At 46.1% G+C, this 22349-nt stretch overlaps 1 protein-coding gene across 1 annotated transcript in view; it reads right to left on the bottom strand.

The window, feature by feature from the left end:
- Positions 1 to 21040, bottom strand: part of kdm7ab (lysine (K)-specific demethylase 7Ab) — a gene marked incomplete at both ends in the record, with an annotated part of 30980 nt that extends 9940 nt beyond the window's left edge. Inside the window, 7 exons of the mRNA XM_080544737.1 lie at positions 1167 to 1329; positions 2776 to 2962; positions 4019 to 4160; positions 7298 to 7458; positions 8591 to 8708; positions 10203 to 10288; positions 20943 to 21040. Of these exons, the coding sequence (XP_080400863.1) occupies positions 1167 to 1329; positions 2776 to 2962; positions 4019 to 4160; positions 7298 to 7458; positions 8591 to 8708; positions 10203 to 10288; positions 20943 to 21040 (955 nt within the window). The remainder of the gene's footprint in view (positions 1 to 1166; positions 1330 to 2775; positions 2963 to 4018; positions 4161 to 7297; positions 7459 to 8590; positions 8709 to 10202; positions 10289 to 20942) is intronic.
- Between the last annotated feature and the right edge of the window lie 1309 nt (positions 21041 to 22349).

Genomic DNA, 22349 nt, shown 5'->3' with positions numbered 1-22349 from the left:
GGGTGTGTGAATGGGTGAATGAGAGGCCGTTGTAAAGCGCTTTGGATAAAGGCGCTATATAACTCATTCCATAGCAGAATAACCGCTCCCACAACTTCAATTCAGATCAGATCAAGATGAGATTCGACTTTATTGTCATTGAACAGAGCACAAGTACTGAGTACAATAGGGACAACAGAGCTCTGGGCACAGGGTCAGCCATCTTCTGTGACCCCTGGAGCAGTTAGGGGTTAAGTGCCTTGCTCGAGGGCACAACGGCAGTGGTAGGCACCTTAAATAAATATGATGCCAGCAACCCTCCAGCTCAACCAGCTACCTGCCACCCAACTCAGTGATTTACAGTGGAGATAAAAGAGAACACAGCTACACAATGTTCGAATTGTATTTCACTTCATGTGAGCTTCCAACTTTCCGGATTAGTTTGTCCTGTTCTCTCTCTCTTGTTGGGATAATGTCAAGTGGAATGGTTAGGACTAGCCAGAGGGCATAATAACACTGCAATAGACCTATCGCTAAGCCACGCCCCCTTTGAAAACTCAGACAAACAAACAACGCTTCACTGACAGTGACTGACTGACCGACCGTGACTGAATGACATTCAATGACTTACAACGGCGGGAGTTGGCAAATTTCTGATTTCTGATTTACCACAGCAAGTGTGTGTAAAGTGGTTTTTAAAGATGATGAAGAATATTTCGTCTAGAAGCTTTTCACCATCAGATATTAGCGAGTTGTTTGTCCGAGTTTTCTGCCTGTAGTGACTTTTGTTGTGATATGATTGGACAATTTCTAATTTGGGGTGTGGCTTAGCGATAGGTCAAATCACGGGGCGGCTGTGGCGCAGGAGGTCGAGCCGCCGTCTAATGATCGCAAGGTTGGCAGATCGGCGGTTCGAGCCCCGGCTGGCCACATGTCGACGTGTCCTTGGGCAAGACACTGAACCCCAAAATTGCTCCCAGTGAGCGGGCCGGCGCCTTGCATGGTAACTTGCCGACATTGGTGTGTGAATGTGTGTGTGAATGGGTGAATGAGAGGCCGTTGTAAAGCGCTTTGGATAAAGGCGCTATATAAGTGCAGTCCATTTACCATTTACCATTCAATTACACATATGAACAGTTTGAACTAAGAACACAGCAGGTAGGATCAGCAGGTAGGGTCGTTCTCACCTGTCGGGATGAGGACAGTGGTTCCCTGCTGCACCACACATTTGTAGCACTTGTCCACCTTCTCCCCGAAGAACACCTCGCTCTGGTTGGGCGACGAGCTCCACGCCTCGTATAGTGCAAGGTTAGCCTGGGTCGGCTTTATCAAGTAGAAGATCTTCTCTCCCTTCAGGACACAGGGCAGAGGAGAGTTCGTTCAGACGCAATGGAAAGGGAATTACTGCCACATACGTGAGTAAGTGCAAAAGTGCAAAAGAAGGAAACTGTAATGTTGATACTGGATTTTTGCCAGTGAGAAGGACAGAAGGACTGTGTAAGGTAGGGAGATGAAATGGAAAGGGAAAGGGTATTCTGCTGACGATAAGACGGATAGCGGTTACTAAGCGTTAAGGCAGAAGTTGTACATTGTTTCCCTTTTTATTTTTATTGTATTTTATCCTTACCTTTACTTTTTACTGTTTTCCCCTGCTTTTATATTCATTCTATGCTTGTATTTGTTTTCATATATGTTTTTATATTCACTTTATGTTCTTATTCCTGTTGTAAAGCACTTTGAGCTGCATTACCTTGTATGAAAGGTGCTATATAAATAAAGCTTCACTTACTTACTTACTTACATACCATATAACTACATTAAAAAGACACGGTAACTGAACTGCACTTTATATATATATATACAGTATATATATATAGCACTATCCAATGCACTGTCTGTCCTGTGCTGTGTGTGTTGTCCTGTTTTTGCATTTGTTTTTGTTCATGTATACATGTAAAAAAAAAAAGCATAAACGCACGTACTGTAATGCCAAAGCAAATTCCTATATGTGTATGCATAATGGCAATAAACGTTATCTGAATCTGAATCTGAAAGGATTTTGTAGAGGAAAAAGTACTGGACGAGACTAGGCAAGCCTTTAGTGCCGCTACCCTATCAGCTTGAGGGGTGAGAACAACTCTCTGGAGCATGTGGTTAATGGCCACATTGCCTGCTGTCAGGCTACATTGCCAAGCAGAGTTTCGATACAATTAAAGCGTTTCCAATATTCTTCATGTATTCTCTCAGTATAACTTTATATAGATCCTGTGTGGCTGTCTATAGTGGGTAAAGAGAGGTACTGACTTCTGACTTGGGTTCGATTCCCGTGGAGACCATCTACGGCCCAAAATAATAACGCACTCACTGTAACGTAAGTTGCTCTGGATAGAGGCATCCTCAAATGGCACATATTATTACGTAACTATACTCATCTTACCCGGACCAAGCTCTGGACCTGGGGTGATAGGGCCTTTTCAGCCGCAGCCCCGTCCCTCTGGAACGCCCTCCCCAACCACATCAGACAGGCCAACACCCTCCCAACATTTAAACAGGCCCTCAAAACCCACCTCTTCAAGCTCGCCTTCACCAGTTAACCCTCTCCCCCTCCCCTTCCCATGTGTCCCCAGCACTACCTTAATTAGGCCCCTACACTCTCTTCTATTTACCTTTTGTTTCTTTTTATTATTACTACTCGATCCTTTCAGTTTGTAAAGCGTCTTTGAGTGTCTAGAAAAGCGCTATATAAGTCTAATGTATTATTATTATTATTATTATTATTATTATCATTATTATTACCCAGAGTACATGGTACCAGACGGAGGTGCCTCCAAAGTCTATGTGGAAGTCGGTGTAGCTGTCCTTCACCCCCATCAGGCAGTACTTCTGGACGAAGGGCTTGGGGAACAACGAGTCGTCGGGCCAGTAGTTCTCCACCCAGGACATCTGCTGAGCGACGTCAGGGACCACCACCAGCTCGGCCATCCTGAGAGAGAGGAGGAAGAACAGGAGAGTCAGGGACCACCACCAGCTCGGCCATCCTGAGAGAGAGGAGGAAGAACAGGAGTGTCGAGAGAAGAGAAGAAACGAGGGAGGTAGAAGAGTAAAGAGGAGAGGATATGAATACGTTTGTCTGGATTCGACAGCGGGTTATCGATACTGCCGACAGCACAAGTACTTCGGACATCAACAAGAATCTGCATCCCTGCCGCTAGGAGCTGAACACTGTCCTTACGTCTCTCTACTACACTCATAGCCTGAGGAAATACCTCCACTTGGCCCTAAATAGCTCCACATTAATAATATATATATATATACATGTGTATATATATATATATATATATATATACACTATATGGACAAAAGTATTGGGACACCCGAACATCACACCCATATGTGTTGGTCCCACCTCTGCTGCTATAAGAGCTTCCACTCTTCTGGGAAGACTTTCTACTCGTTTCTTAAGTGGTTGATGGTTGCAGGGATTTGCTCCCATTCAGCCACAATAGCATGAATGAGGTCGGGCACTGATGTTGGGCGAGAAGGACTGGCTCGCAGTCGCCATTCCAATTCATCCCAAAGGTGTTTGATGGGGTTGAGGTCAGAGCTCTGAGTGCAGACCAGACCAAACTCGGCAAACCATGTCATTATGGACCTCACTTTGTGTATGGGGGCATTGTCATGCAGAAACTGGAAAGGGCCTTCCCCAAACTGTTGCCACAAGGTTGGAAGCATACAGTTCTCTAGAATTACATTGTTTGCTGTAGCATTAAGATTTCCCTTCACTGGAACTAAGGGGCCTAGCCCAAACCCTGAAAACAGCCCCAGACGATAATATACTACATCCACATACTTTTGTCCATATAGTGTATATTAGATATACAGTATTACCCACTGGATCATAGCATGTCATCTATCTAACCACCCATTATGTGCTTTATTAGAGCAACAAAATATAACTTCCAGGAACCAAACTCATACACCCAGACAAACAGCGTATTAGCGCTGCTAACGGAGGGCCGAGTGAAAACCGACGACTTACTTTGTGTCCGAGAACTCCAGACTGATCACGTTTAACACCTTCGGCCGGTGAGGTTTGTAGTAATACTTGACAAACTCTCGGAGTTTCACTTTGCTGTCTGCTTGTCTGGCGACGTCGATGACATCTATGACCTTGTCACCACCTGCAGGATCACACACACACACACACACACACACACACAAGGCCTCAGATTAGACAGGCTGCCACAGCACAGGGGACACTTCAGGATGGGACGCACACGGCGAGGCGGGAGACAGAGAGACGGAGCAGATGTTCATTCACACAAAAGGACGGTGGGATCAGAGGACAGGGTATGGTAATACCTCAGTGTGGGAGAGAATATCATTGTACAGCTTAAGAGCCCACATCCTAACTCTTTCTAAATCTACTGTAACATTTTCAATTCTCCCAGGGATATACCACCACCCCCCTCCCCCGCCTCCACACCCCTCCCCTGCCTCCCCCGGAGGCAAGCCAGACTCTGCAGATGTCTGAGACGGAAGACGCTTGAAGGCGTGAAGCTTGCTGACATTTTCATAATCCCCCTAATACTCTTGATGGACGCCTCGGTTTGCAGCGCTGCATCCCCCCCCCCGACGGAGATGCGATGAAACATCCGATGCAATCCTTCCAGATCCCATTACTGCTAGTGATGGAGGAGGAGGAGGAGGAGGAGGAGGAGGAGGAGAGGGGTGGGGGGGGGGGGGGGGGGGTGGCGGATAATGTCTTTCATGTGTGTAGATGACACCACCTGTGTACAGCTGGCGAGCCGCAAATCAAAAATGGCAGTGTGTGCGTGCGTGTGTGTGTGTGTGTGTGTGTGAGAGAGGGGGGAGCTGTGAACAGACCTGTCGTTAACACCGGGCCGGGACAGCTGGCACTTGTGCAAGCACAGCCCTGTTTGGCCCTGTTGGCCACGGAGGAGTGTGTGTGTGTGTGTGTGTGTGTGTGTGTGTGTGTGTGAGCCTGATGTCAGGGAACAGCTGGAGGCAAATCTGCCTCACACAGAGAGAGCTGAGCCAGAGGAGCAGGCTTACAGATGGAGGTGTGTGTGTGTGTGTGTGCGTACGTGTGTGTGTGTATAAGAGTGACTGAGCGCAGACCACGACCATAACCTACAAGTAGAGGCTATAAATCCCCAGCCAGTCACCCTCCTCCAGGCTCAGGCGATGACCCGGTGAATATTTATCGTCCCAATACCACTAATTATGTCCCTTCATCAATCTTTCCATTCAGTGACCACGGGACGGGAGACCGTTTCTTTCCTAAGAGAATAGGCGGCGTTTGTCCCCGTTAGCCTCCGAACAGTCTCTGAATCTGAGGCGCTTAATGGGAAAGTTAAGTGTGATTTTAAAAACATGCTCCAAAAAACTGTCTGAGGGACAAAAAGCTGCTTTTTCTAACAGGTTTGGCATGAGACTCGATGGAGAGACGGAGGTCCTCTGGAAAACACATATCATTCGATCCAATTAACTTCAAGGTCCCTGCTGGGGCCCGGACAGGCAGAGTGCCCACTGAGGTAAATGAAGTAGTTGGATGCCGGCTTGGGGAGTTGAACGCTGGGGTTGTCATGAGCACAATAGGACACTTCGAAAAACAAATATTCAAACAATGTTACAGAATAGTTTCCTACATAAAAAAGTAAACCGATCCGTCCCTTCAGAGTCCATACGAACACAGTTATGAACGACTGGATCGTGTCAATGTCATCGTCGGGTCGACAACTCCAAACCAAAAGGCTGAAAACCCAATAAACCACAAGCTTCAATCCAAAAAGGAGTTTCCTGGTTCTCCTAGAGACCAATCAGACTTAATTAATTAATTAAGACTTCTCCAGCTCTCGCTAGGAGAACGAAGTGTGATAAAAAACCGCCATGAAAACAAGTTGGTGAACTCGTGCTAATGACCTATTGTTCAGCCACACAGAGCGGAGTATAAAGCGAGTTTGTTTCCACAGCCACAGATCCTACGGGGCGGCTGTCTAATGATCGCACGGTTGGCAGATCGGCGGTTCGAGCGCCGGCTGGCCACATCATGTCGAAGTGTCCTTGGGCAAGACACTGAACCCCAAATTGAATCCCAGTGAGCGTGCCGGCGCCTTGCATGGTAGCTTGCCGCCATTGGGGTGTGAATGTGTGTGTGAATAGGTGAACGAGAGGCCGTTGTAAAGCGCTTTGGATAAAGGCGCTATATAAGTACAGTCCATTTACCCTTCTCACTTAAGACCATACCCTTAACCCTTCCTTCCTCACTCCACTTTCACCACCACACCCTGACTGGGAGCACGAGAGACAAAACCTTGAGACACAATGCCATGACTTCCATATGAGAGACAATGGCAAGTGCTACACTTTAGGCACCTGCTGGCCTTGGTAATAGGACACACAGCACACATGGACGAATTCTCGTGTTGAGCCACCAAAGTGAGGCAGTTTTGTATCCACTCCACTGTGTGTGTGTGTGTGTGTGTGTGTGTGTGTGGGTGTGTGTGTGTGTGTGTGAGAGTGCATGTGTGTGCATGTGTGTGTGTGTGTGTGTGTGTGTGCGTCTGCGTATGGAAGATGAAGGCAGAGGGAACTGAGTGAACGTAATTTGAACTTGGAGAGAAAAAAAAAAAAAAAAAAAACTGTAGCAGAACATGAACCTGAGATATGTGATAATGTACAGGCCAGAGGAGGTAACAGGATCCCATAAGTACCAGCCTCTCTACAGCTGAGAGAGGTGACGGACCACACTGCGCTGTAAGCTAATCCACTTTTATCTAGACACTTATTTCATTATTGGCCGAATAACGTGGGATGTAAAAAGGCGGACCCACTCAACCCCGACGGTTCTGTCACCTGAGAGGGTCTCGGAGTGCGCCGGGGTCCAGTAACGTACGCCGGTTACACGGCGAGCACTTAACGGACGGATTAATATTTAAATGGCTCAACGAGACACGAGCTAGCTAGGCCACATCTCATTAAACAAACATCTCATTAAACATCTCACTCATTGGTCAATGATAGATGATAGAATACAGAAGCAAGTGTTGAGAGCATGTGTTCATTGAGACAAAAGAACATTAGCACACTAACCCATTTACTAATAATGGTTTGGGTCGGTTTGAAAATAAATTCAGAAATGCACGAGGCAAACAGAGGCACTCTAACTCAGCCCCCTAGACGGTTATGGGTTATTGAAGTATTCCTGGGAAGATTATTATGTTGCAAAAACATATTTACTGCCCCCCCCCCCCCTCCTCCCCAACCCCCCTAGCATTCTGGCTTTGCCACTTACCAACATACTCCTCCACATCCTTGACAGAGAAGCTAGGGGGAGGGAGCTGGAGACCCAGACCCTCCAGCTGTGGGACCACGATGGGGTAGCGGAAGCCCTGTTTCTCCAGGTACTTCTGTGTCACCTGATGCCCCTGCATCCTGACCAGGATCTCATCCCCACTGCAAAAAAACAAAAAAAAACATACATGTAACAAGGGTAGGCGCAATAAGCCATGGCTTCAGCCTATACTTTTTTGGTCCTGGTGTTACGCATTGTGACTGTGTACATTTTTTATATCTGTATTATGTATTGTATAAGGGACCAAAATAAACATTCTCAATCAATCAATCAATTAATCAATCAAGTTCAAGTTTATTGTCATATGTATTAATACATACAATTCTTCAGCCTCGTCTCTCTCCGTAGTATCACACACAAACAAACATAGTCCACAACACAATACAAGCAAAACAACAATACAGTATAATTTAGTGCTTAGTGCAGGGTGTAAAGTGCCAAGTGCAGTGCGCATGCATGGTTCAGCTGTTCAGCAACCTGACTGCCTGTGGGAAGAAACTATTTCACGGGTGGTGTGTGAATTGATACTTCTATAGCGTTTTCGGGACGGGAGGAGTGTGAATAGTGCATAGGCAGGGTGGCTGGTGTCTTTAATGATGTTTTGAGCTTTCTTTATACAGCGGGTGGTGTTGTAGATGTTATTGAGTTGTGGCAGTTCTGTGTTGATTATTTTGACTGCAGTCTTCACGGTCCTCAAAGCACAAAGGAAAAAGACGTTGTGGTCTCTGTTTCAATTCACATCTATTTCATTCATTAAGGCAGGAGGTGCATTAACGGAGTGAGTGTATATTAAAAAAAAATGCCATTCTTCATGTATTCAACATTCAAGACTAAGACTAAGACTATTCATAGACTAAGCACCAGTTTTCTATGACCGGCTTTGCATCTACAGAAAATCAGCTATTTCACTGATTAACCCATACAATGTTTAATGCTGATTAGGACTTTTGATTGTGATTAGCTACTAAAGGGCAGCAGGTCACACTGCCTCAGTGCAACACCCTGATCACACAAGGAACAGCCTGGTTTTCAACTCTGGGTGTGAACCCGGGGACTACTAGCGTGTGTCGTGTCGTGTGTGTGTGTGTGTGTGTGTGTGTGTGTGTGTGTGTGTGTACGCGCGCGCGGCTGTGGTTTCGTCAGGGGGATGTCAGGCACACCAGTGGGTGGCGGCACCATGTCCCCCCCCCCCCCCCCCGCCCCCACATACACCCCCACACCCCCCATCAGTACCTGGGGAAGCTCCTGGTCTGCAGCTCTCGTACGAACACGGACGTCCCCGCCTGCACAGGCCGACTCCCGTCATCAGGCTCTGTGTAGTCGTGCCGGTGCCAGTTGACACGCTTTTTCACTGTGGAGAGAGAAGGAACAAAGGGAGACCCAGATTAAAGCCTACATGGGGCTTCGCACACGGCAAAGCCGAACCATACTGCGCTAGCTCGAGTTCTTTCCTTTCCCACTGTCCGTTCCAGCACGGTTTCAGCAAACTGTGGTAGACGGCGACGCATAACCAGGACAGCCTAGTACACCCCTAAACTCTGAACGATAGTGTAAATTAGGGTTAAGTCTATTCCTGGACCAAAAAAGCAGGCTATTGTATTTCGAATCTCAATATAAAGTGTGGTTTTCGTCCAGGGGGCCTGGGGTTTTAACTGGGGTCCGGGAAACCAGCCCATAGAGACTCAAGAGATTGCGGCGGAGCCGGAGACGGAGACTGCACACAGGGTTTGCGTTGGCTCCTTTGAGTGTTTGAGGACAGTAGCATGGAGCCTGAGTTATGGACGGGTCTCCATAAACCATTTCACAAGCCCATAAAACCAAACCTCCTCTCTCTCCAGCAGGACGGATACGAGGGGGCCGTGTTCAATGTCAATTTGATGATTACACTATCATTCAATTACCCTAATAATGCCCGCGCCCGTATGGTCCGCACGCTCTCAGAGGGCAGGCCCACTTTAGATCACAGAGAGAGATGGAGGGGATGGGGGTGGAGGGAGGGAGAGAGAGAGAGGAAGGGAGAAAGAGAGAGAGAGAGAGATGGAGGGGATGGGGGGTAGGGGTCTAGAGAGCCAACTATTCCCAAACCAGCAATTAATCAGCCACGCTGGTGTACCACAGGGGGACTATGAGTGTGTGGCAGACACAGGAGATAGAGAGAGGGTGCGGAGCATGGAGATGAGTGTATGGCAGTCGAGGAGATGGAGTGTGTGTGTGGTACTTTACTTAAGGAGGGTTTAAGTGAGACATCACAGTTGGGATGTGAGAGAGACAGAGCGAGAGAGAGAGAGAGTGTGTGGAACAGAGATAGAATGTGTATGAATCCGAATCCGAATTCTGTTATTTGCACATACAGGAAATTGACTTGGTGAGGTTGGTGCATAGGACACAGAAAAACAACGATATATAAATTAATAATTTAAAAGAGAATAGCAAAAAATGAGGTCAACAAATTACGTAGGCTGTGTGAGGCTAAGAGGCAACACGGCTAGATGCTGTGAAGTGGGTCTGTACACTGCAAATAAAATTAGGGAATATTACTTAAAATAAGCATCATTTATCAATTATCATGCCGACAGAACAAGAAAAAATAGCTACAAAACACTTGCCAAGATTTTCTTAAAACAAGTAAAAAATATCTTAAAATGTGTGTAGTCCGACAAAAAACAAGCATATATCGCTTTGGTTTAAGATATTTAATCTTACTTGGATTTACTTTTTGCAGTGTACACTATAAATTAAAATAAATGTAAAATAATATAAATATGTTTTACGGCAGAGAGACAGAGTCTGTGGAACAGAGATAGAACGTGGACGACAGAGAGACAGAGTGTTTGGTACTACTTACTCAAGGAAGGTCCGTGTGAGGCGTCACAGTTGGGACAGTGGTAGACATCAATGTCCACAGCATGGTGCTCCTCCACTTGGACACAGCTGGAGAGGGACGAGAAATAGGGGGAGGAAAAATCAGTCTCGAGTCATCATAATAATAACCTGACGCTCTGGTGCATGAGCTATTGAACATGCCAAGAAGATAGTCTATCTATTACATGACATCATTAAGCAAGTAACGGACTGAGACTCTGTCGTGTGGTGCTGTTGAGAGCTGGGTAGATGCACACAGTTCGAGAAAAACATTCCCAACTTTTTTCATTCCATGTTTCATTTTCCATCAATTCCCACGGTCAACGGTAGGTTAAAACTTTCAATGTACTACTACGTCAATTAACAAATAGCTGCTGCGAATACCCCACTCTCCCTCAAAACCCAGCTGGACGGTGATCTAACTGAAAGCAGCACGTCGACAACCTTCTGTAGTAGGGGGCGATGGAGGATGTTTCAAAGCTGCTGTCTTTGAACTCCTGCGCTGTATTTAGCTGAGGAATGCGGGGAATCCAAATCTAAAAGGAACGGTTTTCCAAATCACATCAGGAAGCTATATAAAGGCTTTCAGCTCACTTCCTTTTCATTTATCCTGCAGTTCAACCAACCCCAAACGTCAAATAAGGACATCGTGGACGGACGTCAGCTTTCCGATTATGTTATCACTGTTTTCTTCCATTTTTTGGAACGTTAAGTCTTACAATCAACTTTCGACAATATTGGCAAGGAGGTTATGAAACAAAAAAAAGGCCCCATTTAACATATCAAACGCGGTCCTCTAGGGCAACCTTGCACATTGCTTCATAGAGCCTCATCAGTCGGTGGAGTAATGATCTCGAGAGTGTTTTTTTGGCTTTGGCGATGGAAACGGCTGCCAGGGGAAGTTAAACACTAGGACTACTTCTGCCCCCTCCTTAGCTCAGACCTGGTTCTAACAGCTACTCAGCAGCAGAGTGAGTAGGTCTATTATTCTCCCTGTCAGAGCAGGGAGAGCTAGCATAGCATGCATTAAACCATGCTATACTAGGAGCCTTTCATTCACAACACTGGAGGGGGACTCGGGCTGCTCTGCCAGTCATGACAGTTCACTAGAGAGGAAGTAGAAGCCGCACGCACACTCTAGTTCCAGATGCAAAAGTGTCGGTTTCGGCCGGAGCCGTTGTCAAGTCTTAAGCTCCGTCGCCAGCAGCTAGCCTAAGTTTTCTGCGGTGTGCGTTCTCTTCTTTTTCCAGTTCACTAGAGATAACACATCTCAAATGGACTGTGTTAGAAAACAGGACACTGCAAAGTCACAACAAACATAGTGGATTCCACATCTGTCTGGCGATGTTCTTTACTACTGTATACATACGCTAAGCCCAATGCTGAGGTGCAAGAAACGACTGAGATGAATTTGTCTCCCCACATGCCCTGGGAATGACATGGGTTGTGGTTTAACCTCAGACACGGGCTCAGTCGTGGCTCCAGATGTGTGGGTTGTGTTTGGCCTAGCCTGGGGCAGGATGGGGGGGGCGGGGGGGGGGTCAGGGAGGGGGCTAGGGAGGGCAGGCAGGCAGGCAGGCAAGCATCCATGAAGCCACAGAGTGTGGGAACCAGAAAGCAGGACATCCCCACTAGAGCAGCAGTCGAGGTGTCCACATCAAAGAGGGTGGGCGGGGGGGACACTGCTGTGTGAAGGGAGGGGAGGGAGAGGAGGGAGAGGAGGAGGGTGCCACGGGTTAAAGAGGGGAGGAGCGTAGCAGCAACAGAGGCCTGAAAAGCAAACACCACCAGATTCAACTTCTCAGAGAGCCTCGGCAGCGGGGAGGAGGGACCTGATCTGCTGGAGACGCTATCTGCTTTGATCTGAGGCGTAATTACAGGAAACAAGGGGAGGCTGTAAACAAAACAAAACCATTATCATTACAGAAGCTTCCTCTGGGATGTCGGCTAGGCTTCTCCGCTCCCAATTGCCACGTACTGTACGCGCACGCACGCACACAATCTTGTTTTAATTGATTAACCCGACATCCTTATAGAGAACGGCTTCTAATACTGCTACGGCGTTGTAACAAGAGAGTTGTTTGATGGTATCGACACTACTCGTGTCAGTTGCCAGCAGCAACATCAAAAAAGAAACAACAAAGCACAGTGTCATAGACTGTGTGACGGAACACTGGTCAATCGTACAGTGTCGGTGGTGTCTGTATGTGTGCGGGCGCGGGTGGGTGGGTTGAGAATGTCTGGCTCTGAGAGAGAACCCTCCGCAACCGGAACTGACCGTGACACCGTCCCACTCCCGCCCACCCCTTCTCCCCGTCCCTTTGCCTGCCTGCCCGCCTGCCCTCCGACCCAGCTTACGTCACCTCTGCAGCCCGTCGTCACGAATCAGAACAGTGGGCCCTCTATTCTTACACTCCGCCACTTCCAGTCACTCCGCGAAGTGAGTGTGAGGGACACGGAGCTAATTGGGACTCACAGCTCCCATTGTTCAGACCCAGAGAGTAGGCTAATGATGATGAGGCCACTACTCTCAGGAAACACCAGCCTCACCGCCAGGGCAGAGCCGGGCCAAGGCCAACACTCCGGAAGCCGTGTCATGTTGATAGGGATTCTTGACCTCGTTGTAGGACGTTGCAGGGCTGGTTGGTGGAGTGAAGTGGGCCTACAGCTGCTGTTGGGGAAAGCACTGGGGAAAACCCCAGGCTCAATCCTGATTCTCTGTAACTAATCTCACTCTAGGGTGAAGGACGGAAGAAAAAGGGGAAGACGAATTTGTCACCAACTAGGCCGGCGTGGCTAACAGAGATGAAAGAGAGGGCTGGAAGGGAGAGGGAGAGTGTGAACAAATGCATTTGGGACAGGCTGTTTGGGACACACTTTCCCTCTTTCTGCCCCCCAACTCACTCCCAGACCTTACTGTGAACGCTGAGGGGAAACAAAGGGGCAAACACAGCTTTGCATTTCCACCAACTGGAGCTACAGCAGTGACGTGCTTCTGTTACCAGGCTGATAACATGTTTCTGTTACTAGGCTATGCTGGTATTCTTCCTTTGTTTTCTCTCCTCTTCTCTTCACATAGGCCGATTCGAGTGGGAATGATGCAACTTGCTCTGTGTGATGTCATGCAGCTTGGCTTGTGTGAGTGGAGGAAGAATGAAGCCAAACAACACAGCTCGCAACATCAGCAAGACAGGCGCGTCTGAGAGCCAGGCTGCACATGAAAACAAAGCGCGGAGCGTGTCAGAAATGTAATGGCGCTTTCCAGAGTTGAGATTAGCTCTTTCTTTCCTGGCGCCATGGTTACCACCTGACTCCCCCATCCATGAAACCCAGAGTTATTTGCCACTCCTGGGGGGTCCGGCTTGCTCTCTCAGGCACATGTGCATCCTCTGGATCATCATCCTGTGACAGAGGTGTATGTAAGGCGCAATGGGTAAAAAAAATAGCGCTGTCAATGTTAATGCGTTAACGATCACGGTTCGTTTGGAAACCTTAACGCGGATTTTTAAAAAATGAATTAATCATTAATCATATTATTTATAATAGGCCTATCATATTACCAAGTTCTACAGACACGCGTGGCAAACCCACCCCAGAGGGGTTTCAAGACAGACTGATTTGTATACTGGGTTGACTGATGATAGGCTAGTAGTTGGTTACATTCATGCCCACTTATCATGTTTACATATGTTTAGACGCTAATCACTCTCTTCCGGGTCCTTTGTGTCAGATGAATGATCACACTGAGCAGACATCCTGTCTGCCATCAAATCGACACACATCTTTTTTTTTCACTTCTCCGGTAAGCATGCTAACTATGTTAGCAACTCAGAGCTAGAGGGAGGACTCAATCAGTTGTATGTTCTATGTCTCAGTTCGCTCACACGCGACTGCTGGCTCAGAGTAGGTTGGTGCTGTTTGGCTTCACTTACATGTGTGAGCAGCAAACCTTTTTCGGTGATGAACTACAATAAATCATAGCACAGATCACTGAATGACGAACACTTGTCTGCCATACATACTGCGTCTTTCATCCTCAAAAACAGCACCTGACTTTAATAAGCTTGTAAAACAGGGTGAACAACTTCATTCTTCAGACTGACTAAGCTTGGTCGACTTCACTGTTCATATTGACTAGCCATGGGCCAGTAGAAGCTGTAGTAGTAGGCTAGTAGTTACAAACCACTGTTTCTCACGCTCCAATACATGCTAGACTTCTGGTATGTGTAAGTGCGAGTAGACTTCTACAAAAAGGACATCTCCATATTCATCTTCATAATTAAAAGCGCACTGACATATGGTGTGTGATGTCCATAAGACTTAAGATTCTTCCCAGACTGGTTGCAGGCCATAAAGAACATTTTCATTTTTGCAGAGGCATTCTCTGAGGCAAACTAGGAGCAGATTGAGTGTCTGTGTGTGTGTCTACACGTGGCATAGGCCTACTTGATTGAATTTTTTTCCATATCATTTTTTTCCTGCCAAGACCTAAGGCAAAATTAAGAAAAAGACACACTTGAAATCAAGAGTTTCACAGACAGATTTATGTTCCTTGTGTTTGGTGATTTAAAAAAAAAAAATCCCATTAAATATTATATGTAAATTGATATAATAATACATTACTATAATGAAAGTGTCTATTGTATATGTCTACCTTTGTTTACCCCTTTTAGCTACATCAGCATGTAGGGCCCCATATCATCATTCTGTTACTGGAAGTAAATCCACTTCACTTACTGTAGCTCAACAACCAAAAGAGATATTTTCAACTCAAGTTATCATATGAAAGATAACACCCCAGTATTTCTGCATATATAATTGAATCTAATATTTTGGTGATTGTCCCCCAGCATCATTCTGTTACCGTGGAATTGCCCAGTATTAGGCTATAGGCCTGGGTTTAATATCAGGGTGAGAGGTGGTTATGGTAGATAATCACATTAGAATAAATTTGAAAGACTCCCTCAAGTACGGCCGTCTCCATCAGAGAGAGAGGGAGCAGGAAAACAGACAAACAACGACTGTTGGCCCCTGGCTGCAGACGCAATGCTCCAGTGATCGCACATGAAGAGAAGACAATGGGGACCGAGTGTGAGAGTGTGTGTGTGTGTGTGTGTGTGTGTGTGTGTGTGTGTGTGTGTGTGTGTGATGTTCATTAGTCAGATCTAAAGGTTCATTGTGTCGATCCAGGGGTGCAACAAATCTGGGTAGACAATAGAGGGAAATAGGTCATTTGTCTCAACAGCAGTAAACCTGCAGACAAGTTCTCTGGCCATTGATAATTAGGCTCTGACAGACTTCTAGTCTAAAAGGAAGTGGATAGTTTCTGTCAGATTTTTACCAAAGATAATCCTGGAAAGCATGGGTTAGAGGGCGGGCACTCGTCGTGTTGACTTTGCACTCACCCGTTTAGATTGACTTAACCTATGAAACACCAGTAGCCTAGCCATTATCCCCAGCCTGTGATGTTAGCCTGGTCTGCCTGGCATTCAACCATATAATATTCACTGCATAGTGAGGAGCCATTCCACCATATAAAGGCCATCTATCAGAGGCTGCCCTGCACTTCACCTAGCCTGGTGGCACAACAAAGGTGTCTCCATGGCGACGGCAGACATCCTGGCAGCGCCGCGCTCAGTTCCTCCGGTCAACAACATTGTCTGCTCACATCCGTCCAACAGAGACCAAAGATGCTGCAGCCCCGTTGCCTGAGATCACACTCACTCAGCACCATTCATACCAGACCGCCTGGTTGGTGTGGCGTGTTGGCGACAGTTGTAAATCATGATGTTGGGAGAACGCTTTAGTGCTTTAGAACCCGTTGGCTCTACTCCTCACGTAAATAAAAATAAAGTAAAAATACAACTCGATAAACACAACAGTGGGTCCGTCATAATGACCTGTTTTCAATAGCCTACTCGACCGTCAAGGATTTCACACCGGTGAGGTGGTCGAGAAGTTGTCTTTCTTCCTCAGAGAACATCCTCAGAACTACCGACAGATAACTCAATCAGTTTCCCCACCAGGGGCCTCTATCTATCCTACCCCTGTGACACAGACTTCCTCTGTCCCGGATCAGATTCCCACCATCGCACGTGATGGAAACCATGGAAACCATGGAAACCATGGAATTCGAGCTGGAAAAGTCAAGGTGGTGGTGCACCTGGCTGTGACCTCCGAACTTCATCGTCTTCAATCACTAACTTGACCTTCGAACGTTGTGATTAATTAACACCACTCACCCTGAGGGCCCGAGTGTCTCTGGGAACAACACAACTGCTGCTCACAAAAGACTCGAGACACAAGAGGTGGAGAGGCGGCAGGAAACGACAGCAGCGGAGGGGAGGACAGGAAAGATAAACCAAGTCTTCCTCTCCTCGTCCCCGGTTTGTGTCTCACTTTGTTAGTATGCCGGCTGGGTCAGAGGTTTTTCTCAACACAGGCTAGGCTACTTAAGAGCCATGGAGAATAATGAGTAGAGGATGTTGTCGCCCCCACACCAGAGGAAATGCCCCCCCCCCCCGGCCTCTGAGCTCTTCTGCTGACAAGGCCAGTGTCCCGTCTGTCAGAGGCAACTTCCTGTGGCAGAAGCCAAGCAGACACACACACACACACACACACACACACACACACACACACACACACAGAAACACACACACACACACACAAACCCTTTCATTGCAATATACCATAGTCTATATGCTCTAACCTTCAGGTTACGCTTCAACTGGACTTGGGCCTCAGCATCTTCAATCTGCTGTTTCATGACACAAAAAACCCTTGCATGTAACATACCAGAAGGCCTACGTCGTCCTAACATTTAGGCTGCACTTCAACTAGTGCTGGAGGGTGTCTTCGGTTTGCTGTTCCATAAATGCCAGAAAAACCCACCAAAGGGGGCTACAACGAAATTAGGGCAGAGAGAGAAACACCAGAGCCGGTACGTCGAATTTCTGACAGGGTCGAGAGTTTGACACGTGAAAACCTTTAGGCTACTCATTCCCTGCCAAGAAAGAGGAGGAGTTAAAGGACCGGAGGCTTGATTATCAGATCATGCTTTACTGACCATGGATAGCCAATTTCCAATTTCTAAGTTGAGGTAGGCAGCAACAGATTTCCTCTCAGAAGTTCTCCCGAGACTTGTGCCTGTAGCCTACTAAAGGCTGTTTAGTCTTTTGAAACCGTGTGTTCACTGAGTCATTAATGCAATTGACTGTGGTCAGTGCTAATCTATACTTAAGTAAGCTACTTCGTTCATAAAACGTAACGGGACAATAAATCTAATGATGAATGACGTCTCCCCTTTAGTCTCCATTGATCTGCCCGTGATTCATATGATCTCTCTGATTAAGAAAGACAGCAGATAGGCTACTGTAATACATGGACTCACAAAACCAATTACTGGGATTTGAAGGGCTGAGCTAAACTGAATGATTAGAGGTCAAGCAATCTACATAGAAACATACCACACACACAGACACAGACACAGACACACACATACACACACACACACACACGACAATTCTGGGTCATTCAGTGGTAGGCCTCATCACTCATCTCATGAGCTTAAAGTATCCCTTCCTTGTCTCTGAGCTAAGAGAGCATAATGACAACATACATCAAGTTCCTTAAACAATCAGACCAATCCCACTAAAACTTTAGGCGGAATCACAATAGCAATCCATCTCTCTTCAGCATTTTTCATCCTGGAAGGACATTGATAGATGGAGGTTTCAACTTGCCCAAGGCCAGTGGAGCTGCAATCAGTCTTCCCCCAGTCACATGTAAGCCTGTAAGAAAGCATGCACTGTGCTCGCGCACACGCACTGCGCTCCATCACACACACACACACACACACACACACACACATGCGCTCACACACACAAACACACATGCAGGGGCGTGCTCGCTCGCACGTGTCACACAGACACACAAACCTGAATATCAAGAACTGGCTAAACAGAGAGACCACATGGAGACTTTCAATTTCATCAAAACCACTGAAGAAAGTTCCAGGCTGCATTAAGGGTTTGAACAGTATAGCATGGTCACACATCACAGTGAGCATAATATGAACATTTAGCATGAATATCAAAGAGGCTTCTAATCCTCCAGAACACTGTCCTCCCAGCAGCTCCCCCAGCCCCCAAACTATCCTTCTGTGCTGCTGATCACTGCTTGAACCACACACACACACACACACACACACACACACACACACACACACACGTGCACACACGCACGCGCACACAGACACACACACACACACACACACACACACACACAGTGCTGCTGCTCACTGCCTGATAATAACACAGCCTACCGGCTGGCTAGACGGCATAATCCCATTGGTGGCAGGCAGCACTGTGACAGCAGACGACAAGGGGGCCCCCCAACAATGGAGAGAGAACATACAGACGCTCAGGCAAGGCAACACTGCACAGCTCAACCCCGTCAGAATGGGATGCAAATGGGCCCAAGTATTTTCCCATGCCGGGGAGGGAGCCATCCGGGCCTGGGGGGCGCAGGGGATAGACAGGGTTACGGAGAGACACAAGACCCCCCTCACACCACAATACCTTTGTTGAGAGTCTTCTCGAAACACATGTTTGTGCACGCATATACGGGCATGAACAGTGAACACATGCAAGGGTGTACACCCCACACCCACCCATCCACACTAGGCGGACCCTCCCGTGACATGCTCACTCTACAGTGAGTGAATCCTGAGCTTGCTCACACTGTTTGTTAATGAGGAAACAATCAGGATTTCAGTGCAGACATTCATGCCTCTCCCTGTCAACAAGCAGGCGGGCAGAGAGGCCAGGCTGGAATTTCTTGGCTCCGTTTCTGGCATGGCACCACACTGCAGCGTTGCATAAGCCCTACTGTCTCAGGGCAAACTAAATGTTTATGTTTCGCTTTTGCAGAAAACATCACAGTGGACAGAATGTGCAGTGACTGTGTGAGCGTGTGTGTGTGTGTGTGTGTGTGTGTGTGTGTGTGTGTGTGTGTGTGTGTGTGTACCATGTCTGTGATATGCACAAGCCGGGGCTTTATTTGAACTTCCTTAACTGTGATAACTGATATCTGTAAGATGACAATATCAACAAACTTGGAATGAGCCAGTACACTAAGCTTTGATTCGCTTTGATTCATTTATTTATTCAAGGGACAGTGCATATTAATAAAACAAAAATAAATTGTAAATACGCCAGAGTTAGCCCGAAAGCTAGTTTTCATCCGCAGTCCCTATGCCATGATGTTGTATACGGCTCCCTGGAGGAAAAAAGTATATTTAAAAGATAAAATATAAAGCCTAGGCTATTAACTCTAATCCGATGACAAATGTTTTAATTTAGAGAGGAAAAATTGGAATGCAATTTGGGAATGTGTAGTCACTGCTGAAGCAAGAGAGTCTACGCATTTAGCATTACTTTTTGTAACTGTGATAACTGATATCTGTAAGATGACAATATCAACAAACTTGGAATAAGCCAGTACACTAAACCCTAGGCTATTAACCCTAATCCGATGACAAATGTTTTAATTTAGAGTGGAGAAATTGGAATGCAATTTGGGAATGTGTAGTCACTGCTGAAGCAAGAGAGTCTACGCATTTAGCATTAATTTTTGTGCCAACTGGGAATTATGAATTATGGTCATGTGACTTGACGCTTTTCCTTGATGAAATGATGATGTATTTGAAAGACACGCCAGTCAAGATATAATATGGCATATTTCCCTTTAAAAAGTGTTTCCTATTTCCACCGCTAGACTCTCGCCATGTGCCGATCTTTGTTCACAGCTGCTGGCATTTAAATTTTAAATTCCCGACTTCAGCTGGGTCATGTTGTCAAACCCAACACACTCAAACACCCCCTGTATGTTTGTTGATAATGATCACTGATTATGATTGATAATCAAGCCAACAACCAAAGTGTCTCTTTGATGTGTTCATCTTCCTACAACGAACAGGACAAGAGGACAAATCAAAACTCCCCAATTCCTCTCACCTCTGTTTCGGTCTATTGTTAGCTCAATAGCCCCCCGGACCCCCGAGGACACCCCCCCGTACACAAGGAACTGCATGGAGTAAAGGGAGCTGACAGGGTAGAAAAATCGTTTGTAGGCTATATGAATGAGCAGTTCATTCGCTTGCTGGATTATTATAATAATATATATTTTTATGATCAGCTGGGCTAGGAACAGGAACTTCAGAAAATGTGTCAGATCAACATCCACAGACCCGCACAAGGCATGATGACATGCGAGCAACTTTACCTGCTGGAAGATACTGAATCAACTGGCCTGTCCATATTAAAGTGACCCCATCATCTGCCATAGGGGTAGTGTGATAATAAAATGTTGTTCAATAGCTTATAGCAGGTCATTTTGTGATTTCTTTTGCCAGAAACGTCTGTGTTTACAAAACAACAACAACAACAACCGCAAATGTTTCACTAATAAATGCCAACCACCGCATGATCAGATGATGTTACAATGTAACCGGGTGAATCTAAACCAACGCAACTATCTAACAATAAAGGACCCCGATCTGTCTAGTGCGCTCACATCAGATGTCGCTCACACACAGAGAGACCAACACAGACACCGCAACACATACACGCCTTGACTTTCCGAAGGGGATTATTATAATAAGACATAGACGCACCGGTGTCATTTTCCCAAATGATATTAAAGCAATATGTCGGCTCCTTACCTGCCGTGGAACCAGTCGTTACAGATGTCGCATTCGATCATAAACCGGCTCACGTCGTAGGGCTGCCGGCAGACACAGTACAGCGGGGCCGCCGCCATCTTCACACTGAAGGGCTGTCTGTCCCCGAACAACACAGGCGGAACGCAGAGGGGCGGAGACTCAACACACAGCCCGGAGAAAGCCGAGGGTTTACGGAGAAAGCCGAGGGTAGCCGAGGAGCTACGATTCGTAGCCTACAATCATGATCATAGAAAGAGAATGAGCTCTATGATGATGACAGTCATTATTTATGTTCTGAAGAGAGGATAACATTGTAACTATTTATCCACGATAACATACCGGCTTAATAATTCCATAAACTCGTACAGTTTATCGCAACATGTTGAAATGTACATCATTATTATATATGTACTATTAATATGTAATATTATGTGTAATATTAAATAATGTCAACTTATATTTAATAAATGTAATTAGATTCCAACTCCACTAGTATGGCTCAGGTGCGTATCGTCTCTTCTATTTGATTGTATTGTGTGTTTTATTTGGACCCTATAGGAATTGTGAATCCAAATAAACAAATTAATAAATAAACGTGTTAAATGTGTTTGGTGTCCTAGGCATCCTTTCCTTGATATATGCAACCATTGCAAATAAGATCATCATAACATTATTGAGGTGCAGTTCAGCCACAGATATTTCAAAAGAACACATGACTGATTGATTTACAAACTAATAATTTATTTCCTAGATATAAACTAATGTATTTGCAATATTTACAAATACTTCAGTGTATGCCTACACTTGTGTACAAATGTACATATTATTGCATAGACTGCAGGATAGATAATGGATAACGATCACCATCTAGCGTAGGATTCAGATAGAACAGTGTAGTAATTGGCTGTGTTTGAGAGGATACATTTTGAGCAGTTGCTCATCAGCGCCTTTCAGTAGCCTACCTGTTGGAATGGAATGGAATGGACTTTATTTGTCATTGATACAGTACAGGTACCAAACAACGAAATTTAGGAGGGGTGGCTCCCCTGGTGTTAGGAAAGGGAAGAAAAAAACACATTTTAGAAAAAGCATAAAAGCATAAAATCACAAGAAGGTAAGGAGCTGGTTTACATCAATAAAGGCTATGTACACAATCCACTGTACTATACTGCACAGATAGTCAACTAGGGTTGTCATATTGCACAAAAGTATTTTTTCACGTTATTTTAAAGTGTCACAGTTTGCAGGCTTGAAAATGTATATGTTGTGCCTCAGCACTAGCTGCCATACAATCCGTCCGGACTGTCCTGGGCCCAGAACTTAGGCCTTTTCTGTGTTCAGGGCCTTGACGGCCCTGTGGTAGAAGCAGTTCATTCTTTTTTTCCCACATTGTTTTCCACATTCATT

Source organism: Nansenia antarctica (assembly GCF_963989245.1).
Source record: "Nansenia antarctica genome assembly, chromosome: 14".
Classification (NCBI taxonomy): Eukaryota; Metazoa; Chordata; class Actinopteri; order Argentiniformes; family Microstomatidae; genus Nansenia; species Nansenia antarctica.
The sequence above is the reverse complement of the archived record's forward strand: the minus strand, read 5'-3'. Positions and strand labels throughout refer to the sequence as shown.